Source organism: Oncorhynchus tshawytscha, linkage group LG24 (assembly GCF_018296145.1).
Source record: "Oncorhynchus tshawytscha isolate Ot180627B linkage group LG24, Otsh_v2.0, whole genome shotgun sequence".
Taxonomy (NCBI): domain Eukaryota; kingdom Metazoa; phylum Chordata; class Actinopteri; order Salmoniformes; family Salmonidae; genus Oncorhynchus; species Oncorhynchus tshawytscha.
In genome coordinates, this window is record NC_056452.1 from 17,764,401 (window position 1) to 17,788,062 (window position 23,662).

Genomic DNA, 23,662 nt, shown 5'->3' on the forward strand with positions numbered 1-23,662 from the left:
AGTTATTCAAGGGTCTGGTTATAAGAAGCAATAGTTGTAGTAGTTGCATAGAGGCTTTGGTTGTAATGGTGTTTGTAGATGCTTCAGTGTTTGACGGTGTTTTGTCTTTTTCTTCTGTGGACCTTAACATCATATGAGGTTCAATATTCACATCCCACCACAGGAGGTTGCTGGCACCTTAACCTGGGTAGGACGGGCTCGCGGTAATGTTTGATGCCATTCGCTCTGTTCTGGACATTATTATGAACCGTCCACAGCGTTCTGTGTCTAAATGAAAACCCTGCTGTCCTCAAGAGAAGCTATTCCCCCCCCAAACTCCCCAGACTCAGCCTCTCCTGCCTATTCCAGCTTCTGTATTTCTCCAACTCACAGGAAACGTTTGATGAGAAACGATAAATCAATAAAGTAATCAATAAATCCCTTCCTTCATAGGATAACGGTTATTTCTTTTGATCTCCACTGTTCATTCACATCTATGCTATGCTCGCTCTCAGTCTCTCATGATGGGACCGAAGAATTGAAGGTTCTTTTGAACTGTTGAAACTACTGTATGTATCTCAATGTCAGAGAAAAAATGTTCACTACTCACCTTCTCGACATCCCAGTTTCCTTCAGATGCTGCTTCAAGATGCTGTTATAATCAGGTCTAACTTTTTATTGTTGCAGTATGATGACTCACTCTCTTGAGTGGGGCGTATGTTTATCAAATCTGTTATGTTTAACACCTAAGGTACCATGACAACTTTCTGTGCCTCAGGAGACCCTATTCAGTCAACCAAGTGACAGGAGTCTCAAGCTGCGAGAGTGCCTTGTAAAAGTATCGAGTGCCTTACAAAAGTATTCAGACCCCTTGGATTTCTTCACATTTTGTGTTACAAAGTGGGATTAAAATGGATTTAATTGTCATTTTTTGTTAACAATCTTTGCCAAGTACTCTGTTATGTCAAAGTGGAAGAAAAATTATATATACAGTACCTGTCAAAGGTTTGGACACCTACTCATTCCATTTTTCTTAATTTTTTACTATTTTCTGCATTGTAGAATAATAGTGAAGACAAACTATGAAATAACACATGGAATCATGTAGTAACCAAAAAAGTGTTAAACAAATAATTTGAGATTATTAAAGTAGCCACCCTTTGCCTTGATGACAGCTTTGCACACTATTAGCATTCTCTCAACCAGCTTCACCTGGAATGCCAACAGTATTAAAGGAGTTCCCACATATGCTGAGCACTTGTTGGCTGCTTTTCCTTCACTCTGTGGTTCAACTTCTCTCAAACCATGTTAATTGGGTTGAGGTCAGGTGACTGTGGAGGCCAGGTCATCTGATGAAGCACTCCATCACTCTCCTTGGTCAAATAGCTCTTACACAGCCTGGAGGTGTGTTGGGTCATTGTCCTGTTGAAAACAAATGATAGTCCCACTAAGTGCAAACCAGATGGGATGGCTTATCGCTGCAAAATGCTGTGGTAGCCATGCTTGTAAAATGTGCCTTGAATTCTAAGTAAATAACAGACAGTCACCAGCAAAGGACCATCACACCACCTCCGTGCTTCACGGTGGGAACCTCACATGCAGAGATCATCTGTTCACCTACTCTGCGTCTCACAAAGACAGGGCGGTTGGAACCAAAAGTCTCAAATTTGAATTCATCAGACCAATAGACAGATTTCCAATGGTCCAATGTCCATTGCTCATATTTCTTGGCCCAAGCTAGTCTCTTCTTATTATTGGTGTCCTTTAATAGTGGTTTCTTTGAAGCATGAAGCTGGTTGAGAGAATGCCAAGAGTATGCAAAACTGTCAAAGGGTGGTTACTTTGAAGACTCTCATATATAAAATATACTTTTTTGCTTACTACATGATTCCATGTGTTATTTCATTGTTTTTGATGTCTTCACTATTATGCTACAATTTAGAAAATAGTAAAAATAAATAAAAACCCTTGAATGAGTAGGTGTGTCCAAACTTTTGACTGGTACTGTAATTTACAAACAAAGCATATGTGTTTAGTGAGTCCGCCAGATCCGAGGCAGTAGGGATGACCAGGGATGTTCTCTTAAGTGCGTGAACTGGACCATTTTCCTGTCTTGCTAAGCATTCAAAATGAGTACTTTTGGGTGTCAAGGAAAATGTATGAAGTAAAAAGTACATTATTTTCTTAAGGATGGTAGTGAAGTCAAAGTAAAGTACAGATACCCAAAAAAACTATTAATTAGTGCTTTCAAGTATTTTTACTTAAGTACTTAAGTACTTTACACCACTGCCATGAACCCAATGGTCAGTGACAGCGCTCTAGAGATCATCTGTGGCGATGACAGCCCGTTTAGAGTTTTCCAAAAGGCACCTAAAGACTCTTAGACCATGAGAAACAAGATTCTCTGGTCTGATGAATCCAAGATTGATCTTTTTGGCCTAAATGCCAAGTGTCACATCTGGAGGAAACCTGGCACCATCCCTACGGTGAATCATGGTGGTGGCAGCATCATGCTGTGGGGATGTTTTTAAGGGACTGGGAGACTAGTTAGGATCGAGGGAAAGATGAACAGAGCAAAGCAAAGTACAGAGAAATCCTTGATGAAAACCTTCTCCAGAGCGCTCAGGACCTCAGACTGGGGCAAAGGTTCTTCCAACACAGCCAAGACAACGCAGGAGTTACTTTGGAACAAATCTCTGAATGTCCTCGAGTAGCCCAGCCAGACCCCGGACTTGAACCCGATCGAACATCTCTGGAGAAATAGGAAAATAGCATTGCGGCGACGCTCCCCATCCAACCTGACAGAGCTTGAGAGGATCTGCGGAGAAGAGAGAAACTCCCCAAATACAGGTGTGCCAAGCTTGTAGCGTCACACCCAAGAAGACTCAAGGCTGTAATTGCTTCCAAAGGTGCTTCAACAAAGTACTGAGTAAAAGGTTTGAATACTTAAATGTGATATTACCTTTTTTAAATACTTCTCTGAAATCCTGTGTTTGTTTTGTCATTATGGGGTATTGTGTGTAGATTGATGGGGGGGACAATTTAATCCACGTAACAAAATGTGGAAAAAGTGAAGGGGTCTGAATACATTCCAAATTCACTGTGTGTGTGCCATTCAGAGGATGAATGGACAAGACAGAAGATTTGAAGTGCCTTTTGAAAGGGGTATGGTAGTTGGTGCCAAGCGCAATGCTGCTGGGTTTTTCATGCTCAACAGTTACCTGTGTGTATCAAGAATGCTCCACCACACAATGGACATCCAGTCAACTTGACACAACTGTGGAAAGCATTTGAGTCAACATGGGCCAGCATCCCTGTGGAACGCTTTCGACACCTTGTACAGCCCTGACGAATTGAGGCTTTTCTGAGGGCTAAAGGGGGTGCAACTCCATATTAGGAAGGTGTTCCTAATGTTTTGTACACTCAGTGTATATGGTGTAGGGAAAATGGCCCACTAGTATTATTATTAGTAGTAAATTTTTCCAGCTCTGATATTTTCTTCAAGGACAAAAACAGTTGCGATAAATCAATGCACTGCACGAAAACAGGTCCCTTTTCAATTAAAGAATATGCTTCGATTGTCTAGTTATTCATCATGTCTGTTGTGTTCTATAGCTGTGTATTAGTAAGAGTGAAAACATGCTACATGTCGATGAAGACTCATACAGTATGTGTTGTCTTGTCGGATATTTTGTCGGACGTCTTGTCTCTGCCTGTGTTCTAAGAGGGTTTGGAGTGGGTTTAGTTCACTTTTTTTATTCATAATGACTCCTAGCTGACATAGTGGCCCAGAGACCTAGAAAATATGAGATTGAAGCTACATCCCGGCTGACTCTTCTCTACGAATCTGGAGATTCGTCATTCCTTCTGTTTCTTAATCCCCATCCGTTCCATGCTTACCTGTGTCTGCGTGTGTAGCTTTTGTTTGTGCATGTGTGTATGTATAGGTAACTGACAAAATAAAGGAAACACCAACATAAAGGTCCTTAATAAGGCATTGGGCATAGCTTTTGTTTGTGCTTGCGTACATTATGTATGGAAAACTATTTGCCAGACCATAAGGGGAAACTAGGTTGGTATCAGAAGAAAACTAGGTTAGGAAAGCTGGCAGGAGGGTCTGTGTTGTTGTGATGTGCACATTTCTGTTGCATTTGCATTCAACTTCAAAGGCAGACTACCAGGAATTGTGTGTGGGTGCTGGGATCCTGGTAGGAACACCTGCTGCCGAAGACTCACTGTGGCAGCTGTGATTTGAGATGGAAGGGGAGGTGTAACTCACTGTTTTTGTCATTCTCTCTTACTGTCATTTTCATTGGTCATTGTTCATTATTTTTGCTTCAGTTGAAGGTAAGTTTCTGTCTGTCATTTGTCACCAGCTTTTTTTGTGTGAAAATAACAAGAAAAATGAATGTCACCTTTAAACTCTGTCTGGTTGACATCAACTCAGGGAGATAGTTCAAGATTGACGTCGAAGTTGGATGTCTATCCATGTCCTGAGGATGTCGGGAAATGCTTTCAAAACTGGCCACTAGATGCAACAGTGAGCGCTATTTCCATCATGTAGGCTATGGTTTTATTAGGGCGTTGTGAATGGGGGTGGTACATGATCCCAGTCGTGGAAACTGCTTTTAATTTTTTTGTTTAAGCCCTATCCCAAACCTTAACCCTTACCTTACCCATTCAGAATGAGTGCCTTAACTTTTAAAAATGTTTACATTTGGAGAAATGGAATGATACAGAACAGTAGGAGCAACAACCAACTTCGAAATGTAATGTTTGGACAAAGTAGATGAAAGTCTAATTCTGCAGTGAGACTGTGAGAGCCTGTTGCTTAGTGTCCATGACAACAGCAAATAAATCACAACCAAATAAAGTCATGGGAAACGTTTTCTTATCAGATCATGGGTTAAGTTGGGAGTCCTTCAAAGTTTTACTGTGTACTTTGATATTAAATGTAATCAAGATCATTCTCCGTTATATCGCTGGTGTTCCCTGATCATTTATCATGAAACTCTAAACATGTTATGGGTACTGTGCGTCGAGGGCTCAGAGTATACACAGTATGTGTTTTTCAATCCAAACCCCTGGGAAAGTTTACTTTTGGCCATCATTATCAGATACATTGCTTAAATTGTTTGTGCTTGCTCTTCTCAACAAAACATTAACCCAAGTTTAATTTCAGTGATGTGTTGACCTTAAGAAACTAGGCCAGCTTTGCGTACTTCATTGACATACATGTTGAATCATCTCTCCTGTTTCATATGTATGATTATGTTAACAAAAACCAGGCTGCCTGCTAATGTCTAGCCTTGTCTCCCCTTTCCCCCTTCTTCTCTGTTCTTCCTTCTCTCGTCTCTCTCTACTTCTCTCTCATCTCCCTTTGCTTCTTCTCTGTTCTTCCTTCTCTCTTCTCTCTCATCTCCCTTCGCTTCTCTTTCTCTCTGTTCTTTCATCTCCTCTTTTCCTCCTCTCCATCTGCACCTTTACCTCTTCCTATCCCTTAATCCTCCCCTTCTCCCCCACGCCCCTTCTCTCTCTCCAGTATGACAGTGGCGATGAAGGCCCAGGCGAGGTGGGAGGTGATGGCCAGCCCAGAGGTGTTCTACACGGGGGCAGCTCTCATGGCCCTGGGCTCTGTCTTGGTGGTCACCAGCTTCCTGGCTCTCGGATTCACCGGGACCTTCCTGGGTGGGTCTTAAAGTTTCTCTCCACTGCTTTTCAGAATATATTATAGACCTATTATTTTTCTTAAATTTGTGTTTCATTTGTTTTTATTGTGGTGACATATGTGCAAATGCTGTGCTCTCGCAGAAAGGTTGTGAGACTTGGCGTTAGCACAGTAAATACATAAGACTTAAAAAGTGCAGTGTGTGGGGAGTTTCTTTTAATACATGTACACTGAGAGTCCAAAGAATTAGGAACACCTTCCTAATATTGAGTTTCGCCCCTTTTGCCCTCAGAACTGCTTCAATTAATCAGGGCATGAACTCTGTAAGGTGTTGAAAGCATTCCACAGGGCCCATCTCGACTTCAATGCTGTCCTTTGGGTAGTGGACCATTCTTGATACCCAGCAGCATTGCAGTTCTTGACACACTCAAACTGGTGCGCCTGGCAACTACTACCAATGTTACCTCTAGACTGCGGGCCTGCAGCTCCCCTCAGACTGCCGCACAGAAGAAATTAAAACTTCACTCAACTTTCTAGAGTTTCCCCCTTTAGTTAACAATATCAACGTTTCGCTCTACTGTTGGAATTGTGATTGAATCAACGCAATATTAGCCACTTTCAATATAACACAGCGACTTTTCGGTTACTGGCCCGCTAGGCTACATGCTGCCCTGTGATTTTACGCCGCTCTATGATTTGATATCAAACACCCATAGGGCTCAGCTGCTTACTCAGCCTCTGTTCACACTCAGTATGTTGTCCTCCTAAGGCCTCTTGTTGTTGTTTAAATGTGTTTGTATTGCTCAGGTCCCTTTTTCTCCCTGCCTCAGAGCTTGTTTAAAAATAACTATAACTCAATGTTGACTCACTCTGAATCCCACAATGTTTTGAAGCTCCTGCGTCCAATTCTTCTGTCAGTTTCTATGTTTCTTTTTTATGTCTTCTACTGCGGAGGTCAATAGGCCCTGAAGGAAGATAAAGGTGTCAACATTACGCTTGGAATAATCAAATCATGCAGCGGTTACTGCTATAAGGTGTGAGTGGGTAACTGTGATTTAGAATGAGCTACAGTGCCATAGCTCCTAAAGTGAAACCAAGCCCATTGGCTGTGGAGCAGCTAAGTGAACAATGATGGCTGTTTATGAAGTTAGTGTTTATCCTCGTAACGGGTGGAGGTGGATTTTTAGGTGGGGAGACTAGGACGAATAACATACCAATTGACATGAGGGGAGGTAAACCGACTAGTGCGTTTTGAGGTGATTCCGAAGAGAGTAAGTGTTTGTGGGGCCTCCAAACCTCTAAAAAGGTCATGTTGGGTGCGTGCAGCTACACCTTTTTCGAAATTGTGTTCATAAGAGCGGGGATGATAAACAGAAAATTATCGTGACGACCGAACTGACCACTTATCGAGGATGTCAGTAAATATAAATAGTTACCTATACGGAAATGTGATGTTTGAAATGAATTAAGTCTGCTAATATGGCCAATTGCTAATGGGTACGTTGATAGCAATGCCATTCAAATTAGTAGTAGTTTTAAGGGTAATGTAAAAAAGTAACGGAGGTGCACATTATTGTTATAAACGTATCATTCTAATGGGTTTTTGTCCATATACCACAGCTCTTGCATTCATGTTTTTCTCTGAAACTCTTTATCACTTATATTTTTCACCTTTAAGCCATCATGTGAATGCTGAGTGTCATTAGTTTTTTTTTTACGTCAAGAGACCGGTATTTCTACTACTCAAAGAATACATAAAGCAGAACCACATCAGTTTGGTGGGGGGGCTTGGAGTCTCTAGATAATGTAGTCTACTGTAAAGAAACCCTCCTTCAGTGACTTTGGTCATTTGTCAACAAATCTGGGTTTGAAGTCTCGTAACCAAATTGAAAAATATAGTTATCTTCTAAAGTGACGCAGAGAAAGTCAATTTAGCTTACCATGGTTTTGTTATGACCCCCTAAAAGCCAGGTTTCTATTCAGCAAAGATTTGTTGATGTAAGTCTATCACACAGACTACATAATGTAACCCATTATATATAAAAACATGTATTTACCTGCCTCTTCTTACATTTGGCATTTTAAAGAGAAAATGAAAATGGCCATCTGTGTGAATTAGAAAAGATCAACTTGTCTGTTTTACTTAGAGAGGTACTGTTTGCATGGAAAATAATTCACACTGCAGTCGAAGCCATGCGGGTTCTCCAGTTACACTGAGCAATGCCTCAGCCTACACCTTACTTTAGTGTAACCTCAATTACTTAATTAACAAACTAGAGAGTCGGCCACCAATATTTATAGAGCTGTTATCTTCCGAATAAACTCTTAAAGACCTAATAAGATTTTACATCAATAGCAGTCAATATTAATCGTCATCTTAATTCAGTCTCATCTGAAAGTTGTAAATTCTTGGTTATCTGCATGAACCCTGGCTAACAAGTTGAATCAGCAATACAAAATTGGGTTTAATTATTTATTTACTAAATACCTAACTAATCACACAATTACACATAATTAAATCATAACTTGATTACAAATTACGTCATAAAGGAAAATGTCCCTAGTGGGCGGAACAGATATGACAGCTTGCTACACAAAATAAAAGGGGCTGGGTTTGAGTGAAAGAGTGGGAAGACTGAAGAACAAAGGGAAAAGCTGTGCTATCGTAAATACAGTGTCTTATGCTTTCTAAATTACCGCCCATTTGGAAAAGGAAAATGCAATAAATATTTACTCTGAGCTGCGCTTCGGTAGGTTGGTGGTAGATGGAAGGCCGTGTTGTCCAACCGAGTCCTTTGTCCTTTGAAGAATGTCTCTGGTTGTCAATTGGATATGTTGTAGTAACGCCGTTGTGTGGTAGACGGGATACTCTGTCTGTTCCTTCCTAACCCTCGTTTGCAGCGGCTGTTGCTAACTCAGCTAGGAGGTATCACTTCTGTAGTGAATAAGAGTTCAAAGTTCTTACCATTCGCAGCCAAAGCTCACGCTGATGTTTGCTTTGTTCTGTAGTTATTATCTGAACCATTCTGACATCGGACCGTTGTCCCCACATCTTTGGAACAGGAGGTTATATTGTCGTCAAGGCTTTATATAGGAAGGGAGAGGAGGGCGTGTTTGAAAAGTTTTATAGCCCATGTGGGGTCACAGGGGCTGGCCACTGATTTGAGCAGAGCCCTACCTTATGAAAACCCAAATCTCACATTTTAGAAGCTAAAATCACATTTCATCCCATCCCATCACGCTGGTGTAACTGAGTCAGATCTGTAGGCCTCCTTGCCGGCACACGCTTTTTCAGTTCTGCCCACAAATGTTCTATAGGATTGAGGTCAGGGCTTTGTGATGGCCACTCCAAAACCTTGACTTTATTGACCTTAAGCCATTTTGCCACAACTTTGGGTCATTGTGCATTTGGAAGACCCATTTGCGACCAAGCTTTAACTTCCTGACTGATGTCTTGAGATGTTGCTTCAATATATCCACATAATTTTCCATCATCATGATGCCATCTATTTTGTGAAGTGCACCAGTCCCTCCTGCAGCAAATCACCCCCACAACATGATGCTGCCACTCCCGTGCTTCACGGTTGGGATGGTGTTCTTCAGCTTGCAAGCATCCCCCTTTTTCCTCCAAACATAATGATGGTCATTATGGCCAAACAGTTCTATTTTTGTTTCATCAGACATGAGGACATTTCTCCAAAAAGTACGATATTTGTCCCCATGTGCAGTTGCAAACCGAAGTCTGGCTTTTCATTTGGCGGTTTTGGAGCAGTGGCTTCTTCCTTGCTGAGCGGCCTTTCAGGTTATGTTAATATAGGACTCGTTTTACTGTGGATATAGATACTTTTGTACCTGTTTCCTCCAGCATCTCCACAAGGTCCTTTGCTGTTGTTCTGGGATTGATTTGCACTTTTCGCACCAAAGTACGTTCATCTCTAGGACAGAACGCGTCTCTTTCCTGAGCGGTATGACGGCTGCTTGTTCCCATGGTGTTTATACTTGCGTACTATTGTTTGTACAGATGAACGTGGTACTTTAAGGGAAATTGCTCCCAAGGATGCACCAGACATGTGGAGGTCTACAATAGTTTTTCTGAGGTCTTGGCTGATTTCTTTTGATATTTCCCATGATGTCAAGCAAACAGGCACTGAGTTTGAAGGTAGGCCTTGAAATACATTCACAGGTACACCTTCGATTGTCCCAAATTATGTCAACTAGCCTATCAGAAACTTCTAAAGCCAAGACATCATTTTCTGGGATTTTCCAAGCTGTTTAAAGGCACAGTCAACTTAGTGTATGTAAACTTCTGACCCACTGGAATTGTGATACAGTGAAATAATCTGTCTGTAAACAATTGTTGGAAAAATGACTTGTGTCATGCACAAAGTAGATGTCCTAACCGACTTGCCAAAACTATAGTTTGTTAACAAGAAATGTGTGTTGTGGTTGAAAAACAAGTTTTAATGACTCCAACCTAAGTGTATGTAAACTTCCGACTTCAACTGTAAATTCATAGTATACCCCTCCTCACCCTAATGCAAAAATCCAGAGATGTTGCCAAACCAACCATAATTCTGGTTCCATTCTGGAAGAAAACCTGATGGAGTCTGCAAAAGACCTGAGACTGGGACGGAGATTTGTCTTCCAACAAGACAATGATCCAAAACATAAAGCAAAATCTACAATGGAATGGTTCAAAAATAAACATATCCAGGTGTTAGAATGGCCAAGTCAAAGTCCAGACCTGAATCCAATCGAGAATCTGTGGAAAGAACTGAAAACTGCTGTTCACAAATGCTCTCCATCCAACCTCACTGAGCTCGAGCTGTTTTGCAAGGAGGAATGGGAAAAAATTTCAGTCTCTCGTGTGCAAAACTGATAGAGACATACCCCAAGCGACTTACAGCTGTAATCGCAGCAAAAGGTGGCGCTACAAAGTATTAACTTAAGGGGGCTGAATAATTTTGCACGCCCAATTCTTCAGTTTTTGATTTGTTAAAAAAGTTTGAAATATCAAATAAATGTCGTTCCACTTCATGATTGTGTCCCACTTGTTGTTGATTCTTCACAAAAAAATACAGTTTTATATCTTTATGTTTGAAGCCTGAAATGTGGCAAAAGGTCGCAAAGTTCAAGGGGGCCAAATACTTTCGCAAGGCACTGTATATACGGGGGGGATACAACCATCCCAGCTCTGCAGATTTTGCTGCAAAGAGACAGAACCATTAGATCACTTGTTTTGGTACTGCTCATATGTAGCTTGTTTTTGGTCGAAGGTTCAGGAATGGTAAAAAAAAAAATAGCAACATTTATTAGGAGCTAACTCTGAAAAGAGCACTTCTGGGGGATTTGAAAAGTAATAGTCAATCAATCAGTAATATAATACAACTCTTAGCAAAAATATTTATTTAATTTGCAATCTGTAGAAACTATGAGCATATAAAGGTTCAGAACCTTTGTAAAACATCACAGCACAGAGTGGAAAATACATATATGGCAGTTAGAAATCAACTGGATGGTCTTAAGAGATAGATGGGAGGGGTTAAGGGTAGTTGACGGCTCAGACTAAAAACAAACAAAATATAACTGTTGTAAAATATACGGTCTGCAAAATGTATATAGTATTTATAAGCTGGGCGAAGAAACCCAAGTATTGTTGTCCATTTAGTTTACTTCAATTAGGGGAGGGGTTGTTTAAAAATATATGTACAGTATTTCAAATAATATATTTACTATATATTTACAAAGAAATATACTGAAAAATATAAACTCAACATGCAACAATTTAAATGTTTTACTTAGTTACAGTTCATAAAAGGAAATCAGTCAATTGAAATAAATAAATTGGGCCCTAATCTATGGATTTCACATGACTGGGCAGGGGCGCAGCCTTGGGTGGGCCTGGGAGGGGATAGGCCCACCCACTTGGGAGCCAGGCCCAGCCAATTGGAATTAGTTTTTCCCCCACAAAAGGGCTATATTGCAGACAGAAATACTCCTCAGTTTCATCAGCTTTTCAGGTTGCTCGTCTCATACGATCCCGCAGGTGAAGAAGCTGGATGTGGAGGTCCTTGGCTGGTGTGGTTACACGTGGTCTGCGGTTGTGAGGCCAGTCGGACATACTGACAAGTTCTCTAAAATGACGATGGAGTCGGCTTATGTTAGAGAAACTAACATTCAATTCTCTGGCAACTGCTCTGGTGGATATTCCTTCAAGTCAGCATGCTAATTGCACATTCCTTCAAAAAGTGAGACACCTGTGGCATTGTATTGTGTGACAAAACTGCACATTTCAAAGGGGCTTTTTATTGTCCCCAGCACAAGGTGCATCTGTGTAATGATCATGCTGTTTAAACAGCTTCTTGATATGCCACACCTGTCAGGTGGATGGATTATCTTGGCAAAGGAGAAATGCTCACTAACAGGAAAGTAAACAAATTTGTGCCATTTAAAAAAAAAATGAAATAAGATTTTTGTGCAAATGGAACATTTCTGGGATCTTTCACTTCAGCTCATGAAACATGGACCAACACATTACATGTTGCGTTTATATTTTTTTCAGCGTATATTGGTGATTGGAAATGATGCAGACAATAACATTAATAGAGCCACAATCTATCTGCAATATCAAAGCTTATCAGTGTGCCTTGTGAGGGTAGTGTATCTGGTCACCTGTAGTGTGATGTATTGAATATCTTATGTCCGTGTGTTTCTTCCAGGTGACTATTTTGGGATCCTGATGGAAGAGAAAGTGAAAGGTTTCCCCTTCAATGTAACTGAGAACCCTATGTACTGGGGCAGCACTGCCAACTATCTGGGACTCGCATTCATGTAAGTCTGTGTGTGTGAGAGAGAGAGAGCTTGTGGGTGCGAGAGAGAGCGTGTATGTTTGTGCTAGGTGTGTGTGCATTGGTTTGTTTGTTTGGCTAGCTGAAAACCCATCATTCTCCGGTCCCAGACCCACTCACACTGTCTGATAGGCCAGACATAATGACAGCACTTCACTTTGTATTGAAGCAATATTCATCATAACAGGAAGTCTGTACAATGGCTCCGTAGGACATATATTACATGACCAAAAGTATGTGAACACCTGCTCATCGAACATCTCATTCCAAAATCATGGGCATTAATATGGAGTTGGTACCCCCTTCGCTGCTATAACAGCCTCTACTCTTCTGGGAAGGCTTTCCACTAGATGTTGGAACATTGCTGCAGGGACTTGCTTCCATTCAGCCACAAGCGTTAGTGAGGTCGGGCTGATGTTTGGCGATTCCATTTCATCCCAAAGGTGTTCAATAGGGTTGAGGTCAGGGCTCTGTGCAAGCCAGTCAAGTTCTTCCACACCAATCTCGACAAACCGTTTCTGTATTGACCTCGCTTTGTGCACCGGGGCATTGTCATGCTGAAATAGATAAGGGCGTTCCCCAAACTGTTGCCACAAAGTTGGTAGCCTTAAGATTTACTGGAACTAAGGGCGCCTAGCCTGAACCATGAAAAACAGCCCCAGACCATTATTCTTCCTCTACCAAACTTTACAGTTTGAACTATGCATTGGGGCAGGTAGCGTTCTCCTGGTGTCCGGCAAACCCAAATTCTTCCGTCAGACTGCTAGATGGAGAAGTGTGATTCATTACTTCAGAGAACGCGTTTCCACTGCTTCGGAGTCCAATGGCGGCGAGGTTTACACACCTACATCTGATGCTTGGTATCACGCATGGTGATCTTCGACTTGTGTGTGACTGCTCAGTCATGGAAACCCATTTCATAAAGCTTCCGATGAACAGTTATTGTGCTGACGTTGCTTCCAGAGGCAGTTTGGAACTTGGTAGTACGTGCTTCAGCGGTCCCGTTCTGTGAGCTTGTGTGGCCTACCACTTCGCAACTGAGACGTTATTTCTCCTAGATGTTTCCACTTCACAATAATAACACTTACAGTTGACCGTGGCAGCTCTAGCAGGGCAGAAATTTGACGGACTGACTTGTTGGAAAGGTGGCATCCTATGATGGTGCCACTTTGAAAGTCATTGAGCTCTTCAGTAAGGCCATGCTACTGCCAATGTTTGTCTATGGAGATTACATGGCTATGTGCTTGATTTGATAAACCTGCTTGCGTCTTTCCTTGAGAGATTTCTTTCCTCTTGACAGGGGGAGGACTGACTGGCCCTCAAGTATTGTTCTTGTGTTCCTGGGCCATTTGCCATGCGGCCCCAGGTGTAGTCCCATGTAGCATAGTTTGTAGAGCATGGCACTTCCAACGCAAGGGTTGCGGGTTCCACTAGTATGAAAAAAGTATGTAAATGTATGTTCTTAAGCGTCTGCTAAATGACTAAAATGTAAATGCATGAAAATTGTACAGACAGCACATGAGATGGTGGGGGCTACATATTCTCCACTCATCAGACAGAACAGGAAGGCCAGAATTACCCCTAATGGAGGTCTCAGTGTGCACTAGGGCTCAGTTGGTAGCCTAGACTGCAGCTCCAAATCAGCCTGTACTCACAGTGTAAAATACAACGTATTGTCTGCTGTTGCTCTTCCCGCTGTTGTTCCTTCCTGCACACTGTCTTGTACTCTCATTATATGGAATTAGTTTGATGATGGTATAAACGGTTCATTCTCTTGTCATTAGGATGTTAACTATTCCATCAACATGTTAAATGTGCAACCAGAGGGAAAATAATTCTAGATCACCTGTACTCCACACGGAGACGCGTAAAAAGCTCTCCCTCGCCCTCCATTTGGAAAATCCGACCACAACTCTATCCTCCTGATTCTTGCTTACAAGCAAAAATTAAAGCAGGAAGCACCAGTGACTCAGTCTATACAAAAGTGGTCAGATGAAGCAGATGCTAAACTACAAGACTGTTTTGCTATCACAGACTGGAACATATTCCAGGATTCTTCCTGTGGCATTGAGGAGTACACCACATCAGTCACTGGCTTTATCAAATAGTGCATCGAGGACGTCGTCCCCATAGTGACTGTACGTACATACCCCAACCAGAAGCCATGGATTACAGGCAACATTCGCACTGAGCTTAAGGGTAGAGCTGCCGCTTCAAGGTGCGGGACTCTAACCCTGAAGCTTACAAGAAATCCTACAATGCCCTGTGACGAACCATCAAACAGGCAAAGCGTCAGTACAGGGCTAAGATTGAATCATACTACACCGGCTCCGATGCTCGTCTTATGTGGCAGGGCTTGCAAACTATTACAGACTACAAAGGGAAGCAGCCGCGAGCTGCCCAGTGACCCGAGCCTACCAGATGAGCTAAATCACTCCTATGCTCGATTCGAGGCAAGCAACACTGGGGCATGCGTGATAGCATCAGCTGTTCCAGGCGACTGTGTGGTCACGCTCTCCGTAGCCGACGTGCGTAAGACCTTTAAACAGGTCAACATACACAAGGCTGCGAGGCCAGATGGATTACCAGGTGCTCCGGGCATGTGCTGACCAACTAGCAGGTGTCTTCACTGACATTTTCAACATGTCCCTGATTTAAGTCTGTGATACCAACATGTTTCAAGTAGACCACCATAGTCCTTGTGCACAAGAACGCAAATGCAACCTGCCTAAATGACTACAGACCCATAGCACTCACGTCCGTAGCCATGAAATGCTTTGAAAGGTTGGTAATGGCTCACATCAACACCATTATCCCAGAATCCCTAGACCCACACCAATTTGCTTACCGCCTGAAAAGATCCACAGATGATGCGATCTCTATTGCACTCCACACTGCCCTTTCCCACCTGGACAAAAGGAACACTTACATGAGAATGCTATTCATTGACTACAGCTCAGCGTTCAACACCATAGTACCATCAAATCTCATCAATAAGCTAAGGATCCTGGGACTAAACACCTCCCTCTGCAACTGGATCCTGGACTTCCTGACTGGCCGCCCCCAGGTTGTAAGAATAGGCAGCAACACATCTGCCACGCTGATCCTCAACACTGGAGCTCCCCAGTGGTGCATGCTCAGTCCCCTCCTGTACCCCCTGTTCACCCACGACTGCGTGGCCAGGCACGACTCCAACACCATCATTAAGTTTGCAGACGACACAACAGTGGTAGGCCTGATCACCGACAACAACGAGACAGCCTATAGGGAGGAAGTCAGAGACCTGGCCGGGTGGTGCCAGAATAACAACCTCTCCCTCAACGTAACCAAGACTAAGGAGATCATTGTGGACTACAGGAAAAGGAGGACCGATCACGCCCCCATTCTCATCGACGGGGCTGTAGTGGAGCAGGTTGAGAGCTTCAAGTTCCTTGGTGTCCACATCAACAACAAACTAGGATGGTACAAACACACCAAGACAGTCGTGAAGAGGGCACAACAAAGCCAATTCCCCCTCAGGAAACTAAAAAGATTTGGCATGGGTCCTGAGATCCTCAAAAGGTTCTACAGCTGCAACAGCGAGAGCATTCTGACTGGTTGCATCACTGCCTGGTACGGCAACTGCTAGACCTCCGACCGCAAGGCACTACAGAGGGTAGTGCGTACGGCCCAGTACATCACTGGGGCAAAGCTGTCTGCCATCCAGGTCCTCTGTACCAGGCAGAATCAGAGGAAGACCCTAAAAACTGTCACAGACTCCAGACACCCCAGTCATAGACTGTTCTCTCTACTAACGCATGGCAAGCTGTACCGAAGTGCCAAGTCTAGGACAAAAAGGCTTCTCAACAGTTTTTACCCCCAAGCCATAAGACTCCTGAACAGGTAATCAAATGGCTAACCGGACTATTTGCATTGTGTGCCCCCCCCACCCCTCCTTTTACGCTGCTGCTACTCTCTGTTTATCATATATGCATAGTAATTTTAATTATACATTCATGTACATACTACCTCAATTGGGCTGACCAAGCAGTGCTCCCGCACAGTGGCTAACTGGGCTATCTGCATTGTGTCCCACCAGCCAACGCCTCTTTTACACTACTGCTACTCTCTGTTCATCATATATGCATTGTCACTTTAACCATATCTACATGTACATACTACCTCAATCAGCCTGACTAACCGGTGTCTGTATGTAGCCTCACTACTTTTTATAGCCTCGCTACTGTATATAGTCTGTCTTTTTACTGTTGTTTTATTTATTTTATTTCTGTACCTATTGTTCACCTAATACCTTTTTTTCACTATTGGTTAGCGCCTGTAAGTAAGTATTTCACTGCACGGTCTACACCTGTTGTATTCAGCGCACGTGACAAATAAACTTTGATTTGATTTATTTCAGAGTGTTCATGCAGGACACAAAAAAACTCTACCTGCAGCAAAGAAACAATTGCATTTCGGTACATAATAAAACATAGGGATGCAAAACCTTGAGGGAATTGCGTCTAATCTGTATAAATAAAGACTCATTTAGATTATAATTTTGGAGTTGGGGAACAATGACGAGCACTACAAATGTCAAACGTCACTCTGTGTATTGCTGTTTATGAGTTTCGAATCACTTCTCCTTCAGGAGCGGAAAACTGTATGTGTGTGTGGTCTCCATGACAACAGTGACCAAACCACTGGTGAGTGGCTTGGCACTGTTACTAGGCAGACACAGCAGGTGAGAGCAGCCTATTACTGCAGCCTATTATCCTCCTTTCCTGCAGCTCCCTTTTCCCCCTACTTTTCTCCCTGCACTCCTTCTTTCCCTCCATTTTCAAATCGTTTGAGTTGCTAGGCAGCGGTATCGCCCCTGTGCCGTTCCAGCATCCCCCCGTGCTCGAGCGTCAGTAACCCCAGGGATGAAAGGGCTACAGTCGGACCATGAGGTGTGCCGGCCACTCATATGTGAACTGGTGACCCCCACATGCACGTGAGGCGCACGTGTGGCTCAGTGGTCAGATATTGGTTTCGAAAGGCTGTTTAGTCACACAAACTATAGCACTGCACCATTATATCAATGATGCAGACTGATACAGTACTGGAGATGTTGCATTACTGCATGTTCATTAATTTCTTAACGTCACATGACTGTTCAACAGTTATGAGGCTTCATCTCCTGGGATCATTCTTAACAGGTGCCTGCTGCCTAGTTTTTTTTAGGGATTTAACCACCTCTCTGTCTCCATTGCCACAAAATAGATTTTCACGTAGGCTACAATTTCTGCTTCCCTTGCTCTCCTTAGCTCATCCAGGCAAAGCACCTCCACATACTCACCCAACTGCACCCCCCCCCCACACACACACACACACACACATCCACTTACTCTACCTCCGTCCATCCCATGACCTAAAGGAGATTAGCAGATGCATTGAGACTGATGCAGTATTGTCACAAGTAGGTTTTAGCACTTTACCTGCTATCCATATACATCTGGCTCTAACAGAGAGACCTCCCTCATTCACCAGCACCTGGAAACCATCCTCCTGTGTTTGTCAACCCCCGATACACTCTCGCCATCATCACCGTATAACATTCTTCACACCTCCTTCTTCTCGCCCTCCTTTTCCCTTGCACTCCTAATATCCTTCCTGACTCTGCATATACAGTGCCTTCAGAGAGTATTCAGACCCCAGACCTTTTCCACATTTTGTTACGTTACAGCCATATTGTAAAATTTGATTAAATCGTTTTTTTCCCTCATCAATCTACACACAATACCCCATAATGACAAAGCAAGAACGTATTATTTTTTATTTTTTGCTGATTTATAAATAAAATGTCAACTGAAATATGACATTTACTTAAGTATTCAGACCCTTTACTCAGTAATTTGTTGAAGCACTTTTGGCAGCGATTACAGCATCAAGTCTTCTTGGGTATGAAGCAACAAGCTTGGCACACCTGTATTTGGGGAGTTTTTCCATTCTTCTCTGCAGATCCTCTCAAGCTCCATCAGGTTGAATAGGAAGCGTTGCTGTTTTCAGGTCCGGGCTCTGGCTGAGCCACTCAAGGACATTCAGAGTCTTGTCCCTAAGCCACTCTTGCTTTGTCTTAGCAGTGTGCTTAGAGTCGTTGTCCTGTTGGAAGGTAAACCTTTGCCTCAGCCTGAGCACTCTGGAGAAGGTTTTCATCAATGATTTCTCTGTACTTTGCTACGTTCATCTTTGCCTGGATCCTGACTAGTCTCCCAGTCCCTGCTGCTGAAAAACACACCCACAGCATCAAGCTGCCACCACCATTTTTTTAAACCTTTATTTTACTAGGCAAGTCAGTTAAGAACAAATTCTTATTTTCAATGACGGCCTAGGAACAAAACTCCAAGCGGGCTGTCATGTACCTTTTACTGAGGATGACTGGCATCCGTCTGGCCACTCTACCATAAAGGCCTGATTGGTGGAGTGCTGCAGAGATGGTTGTCCTTCTGGAAGATTCTCCCATCTCCACAGAGTAACTCTGGAGCTCTGTCAGAGTGACCATCGGGTTCTTGGTCACCTCCTTGACCAAGCCCTTCTTCCATGATTGCTCAGTATGGCCGGGCGGCCAGCTCTAGGAATCCTGGTATTTACAAACTTCCATTTAAGAATGATGAAGGCCGCTGTTCTTTGGGACCTTCAATGCTGCAGACATGTTTTGGTACCCTTCCCCAGATCTGTGCCTCGACACAATCTGGTCTCGGAGCTCTACGGACAATTCCTTCCACCACATGGCTTGGTTTTTGCTCTGACATGCACTGTCAACTGTGGAACCTTATATAGATAGGTGTGTGCCTTTCCAAATCATGTCCAATCAATTGAATTTACCACAGGTGGACTCCAATCAAGTTGTAGAAACATCTCAAGGATGATCAATGGAAACAGGATACATCTGAGCTCAATTACGAGTCTCATAGCAAAGGGTCTGAATACTTATGTAAAAAGGTTTTTCATTTTCAAAAATGTCAACTTGTTTTCGATTTGCCATTATGGGGTATTGTGTGTAGATGTCTGAGGATTTTTATTTATTTATTTATTTTAGAATAAGGCTGTAAGAGAGAAATAAGAGTGGGGAAAAACTATTTCATCTGAGTTCTGGCTGTAACACAACAAAATGTGGAAAAAGTCTAGGGCTGAATACTGTGGATGGATTAGATTGTTTTCTCTCTCCCATCTACGCACAACACCCCATAATGAAAAGTGACATTTTTGCACATTTATTGAAAATGAAATACAGAAATATCTAATTTACATAGGTATTCGCACATCTTTGTAGAAGCAACTCTCAATACTTTGTAGAAGCACCTTTGGCAGTGATTTCAGCTGTGAGTCTTTCTGGATAAGTCTTTCCACACCTGGATTGTGTTTCGAGCTCTGTCAAATGGTCCTTGATCATTGATAGGCAACCATCTTCACGTTTTGCCATAGATTTTCAAGTAGATTTAAGTCAATACTGTAGCTCGGCCACTCAGGAACATTTACTGTCTACATGGTAAGCAACTCCAGTGTAGATTTGGACTTGTTTTAAGTTATTGTCCTGCTGAAAGGTGAATTCCCCTGCCAGTGTCTGGTGGAAAGCAGACTGAACCAGGTTTTCCTCTAGGATTTTGCCTGTGCTTAGTTCCATTTCTTTTTTATCCTGAAAAATTCCAAAGTCCTTAATGATTACAAGCATATCCATGACATGATGCAGCCACCACTATGCTTGTAAATATGGAGAGATGCTACTCAGTAATGTGTTATGTTTGAGGCAAATCCAATACAACACTTTGTATTCAGGACAAAAAGTGAATTGCTTTGCCACATTTTTTGCAGTATTACTTTAGTACCTTGTTGCAAACAGGATGCATGTTCTGGAATATTTGTATTCTGTACAGGCTTCCTTCTTTTCACTCTGTCAATTAGGTTAGTATTGTGGAGTAACTACAATGTTGTTGATCCATCCTCAGTTTTATCCTATCACAGCCATTCAACTCTATAACTGTTTTAAAGTCACCGTTGGCCTCATGGTGAAATCCCTGTGCGATTTCCTTCCTCTCTGACAACTGAGTTAGGAAGGACGCCTGTATTTTGTAGTGACTGGGTGTATTGATACACCATCCAAATGGTAATAATAACTTCATCATTTTTCATGGGATATTAAATGTCTACTTTTTGTTTTACCCATGTCCCAATAGGTGCCCTTCTTTGCAAGGCATTGGAAAACCTCCCTGGTCTTTGTGGTTGAATCTGTGTTTGAAATTCACTGCTCGACTGAGGGACCTTACAATTATCGGTATGTGTGTGGTACAGAGATAGGTAGTCATTCAAAAATCATGTTAAACATTACTATTGCACTATTATTGCACACAAGACCCTGAACAGCTTCTACCCCCAAGACATAAGACTGCTAAATAGTAAGTTAAATTGTTAACCAACAGCTACCCAGACTATCTGCATTGACCTTTTTTTGCACTAACTCTTTTGACTCATCACGTACGCTGCTGCTACTGTTTATCTCTCATGTTGCCTAGTCACTTTACCCCTACCTACAGTATACGTACATATCTAAACACAAATACCCTTGTACCCCTGGACATCGATTTCTTCCTTGCTGTTATTTTTTTTAATTATTTATCTTTTTTTGTCTCTGCATTGTTGGGAAGACCCGTAACTAAGCATTTCACTATTAGTTTACGACACCTGTTGTTTATGTAGCGTATGACAAATAAAAATGTAAATGATTTTGTTTGGTCTTAAATCCCCCAGCATATCGTTTTATTTTGGTCTCAAATACCCCAGCATGTCATCTAGGTTTTATTTTGGTCTCAAGTCCCCCAGCATGTCATCTAGGTTTTATTTTGGTCTCAAGTCCCCCAGCATGTCATCTAGGTTTTATTTTGGTCTCAAATCCCCCAGCATGCCATCTAGGTTTTATTTTGGTCTCAAGTCCCCCAGCATGTCATCTAGGTTTTATTTTGGTCTCAAGTCCCCCAGCATGTCATCTAGGTTTTATTTTGGTCTCAAATCCCCCAGCATGCCATCTAGGTTTTATTTTGGTCTCAAGTCCCCCAGCAAGTCATCTAGGTTTTATTTTAGTCTCAAACCCCGTAGCATATCATCTAGGTTTTATGTTGGTCTCAAATCCCCCAGGTTTGCCCTTCTATTCAAGTCTCAATCCCTCTGTTACCTTCTCCTCCTTCCTATCCGCTCCTCTCTCTCCTGTGGTCATCCTGGGGCCATGACGTTTCTGTTTTAGCCAGCTGTCCCTGACTGAGGCCTTCCAACCTGCCTGCATGGCGGATGGACACGTATGGAATGGAAAAAAGGTCCGTATTGAGCAGAGCATTAGCAAGAGTCACCCACCCAGGGATCTGGTCTGCAGCGACAACACCGACAACCTGTCGCCCTGTTCCCTCGGCGGAATCTCATTGACCCACTTTCTGCTGTTCAATTTGAGATGACACTTTCCCTAGGTGACGGCCATTATGTGTGTGTGTGGGGGAGTTGTGTGTGTGTGTGTGGGGGGGGGGTTCAGTGTTTGCACTCGCCTTTCTGTAGTGATAATACATGTGCAAAGGCGTTTGTTAGATTAGCTCTTGTGCTGAATTCTGAATCTATAATCTTTGTCATTTTGGCACAATAAGTTCAGGATGTTTTTACACAATGGTTAACTTCAGTAGGTTGTGAAGCAAAACAGAGGACCAAAGCAATTCCCAGGTAGTCACTGTTCTCATACAGTTATTCTGAATTTACCTCTGTGTGAGTGTCTGTGGGTGTTCTCATGAATTTGCCGTCTCTGAGCATGCGGGGATATGTATACACGTTTGTTGTATTCCAGAGGTGGGTGGCTTGGTCACATCATCAGACAAAGAGTGTCCTTCAGGTGTGTCGTGGTCACCTTAACCCAAGTATCCAAACCTCCTCCTCATTTACCCACTGACTTTCATTCACTCTCATCTCCTCTCCCTCTTATTTTGTCTCCTTCGGTCTGTCATCCACCTCTCTCCTGGCCCAGAACAGGACAGCGGGAATCAAATGAACATTGATCCCACTGCTCCAATTAAGAAAGGTAATCAGATAACAGGAGATATAACGATGAATGGACCTCAATGAAATGAAGAGGAGGGATCCTCCCCTGGGTGAGAGCCCACCTGGTTACATCTACCGGCCTGGTTACATCTACCTGCCTGGTTACATCTACCGGCCTGGTTGCGTCTGCTACAGTGGCAGCCATACCAGGCCAGGTGCTCCTTTACCGTCTAAAGCAATGATAATGTATCCTTTCATAATGGAAAGAATACTGTACGTTGTTTGTTATCCAACCCACACACTGTATATGTACAGTATATGTAACACATTGCCCTGAGATACAACTTTGAAAATGGAGAAGGACAAAAAGTAATCCCCTTTTCCTATAGGTGGGAATGAGAATGTCTATTGTCATGTCCTCCCAGCGATAACCCCAAAGTTACACGAGAGATAAAGGATTAACTTTTTTTTTTACCTGACATCACAAATGTCATATTTCTCTGGGCGGAGATTGGGGAAAAGGGTCGAAAAGCAATAGGAAGATCGATTTCAAATGGTGACCCCAAAAGGCTGTTGAAGAAGGGTGCATTTCGGGGAAATGTGTTGTTCAGTACAAACCAACACGCAACATAGCAAAACATTGAGGCGAATTGATTTGCTTCACGATGTCCACCATTGCTCCTGCACCCAAGAAAGCGAAGGTAACTGAACTTAATGTCTGTTGCCCAGTAGCACTCACTTCTGTCATCATGGAGGGCTTTGAGAGGCTAGTTAAGGACCATATCACCTCCGCCTTACCCGACACCCTAGACCCACTGCAATTTGCATACCGCCCCAATAGATCCACGGGTGAAGCAATCGCCATCGCACTGCACATGAGGAATACCTATGTAAGAATGCTGTTCATTGACGACAGCTCAGCCTTCAACACCATAGTACTCACCAAGGTCTGAATCCCGCCCTGTGCAACTGGGTCCTGAACTTCCTGACTGGCCGCCCCGTGCAACTGGGTCCTGAACTTCCTGACTGGCCACCCCAAGTGGTGAAGGTAGGCAATAACACTTCCACTACGCTATTCCTCAACACAGGGGCCCCTCAAGGGTGCGTGCTCAGCCCCCTCCTGTACTCCCTGTTTACC

At 42.9% G+C, this 23,662-nt stretch overlaps 1 protein-coding gene across 9 annotated transcripts in view; it reads left to right on the top strand.

Annotated features, from left to right (window-relative positions):
- The window catches only part of pemt (phosphatidylethanolamine N-methyltransferase), a 79,445-nt gene that overhangs the window by 43,190 nt on the left and 12,593 nt on the right, over positions 1-23,662 (top strand). For all 9 annotated transcript variants that reach the window (XM_024386587.2, XM_024386586.2, XM_024386583.2 and 6 more), the window contains 2 exons: positions 5,522-5,667; positions 12,367-12,478. In XM_024386587.2, the coding sequence (XP_024242355.1) occupies positions 5,522-5,667; positions 12,367-12,478 (258 nt within the window). The remainder of the gene's footprint in view (positions 1-5,521; positions 5,668-12,366; positions 12,479-23,662) is intronic.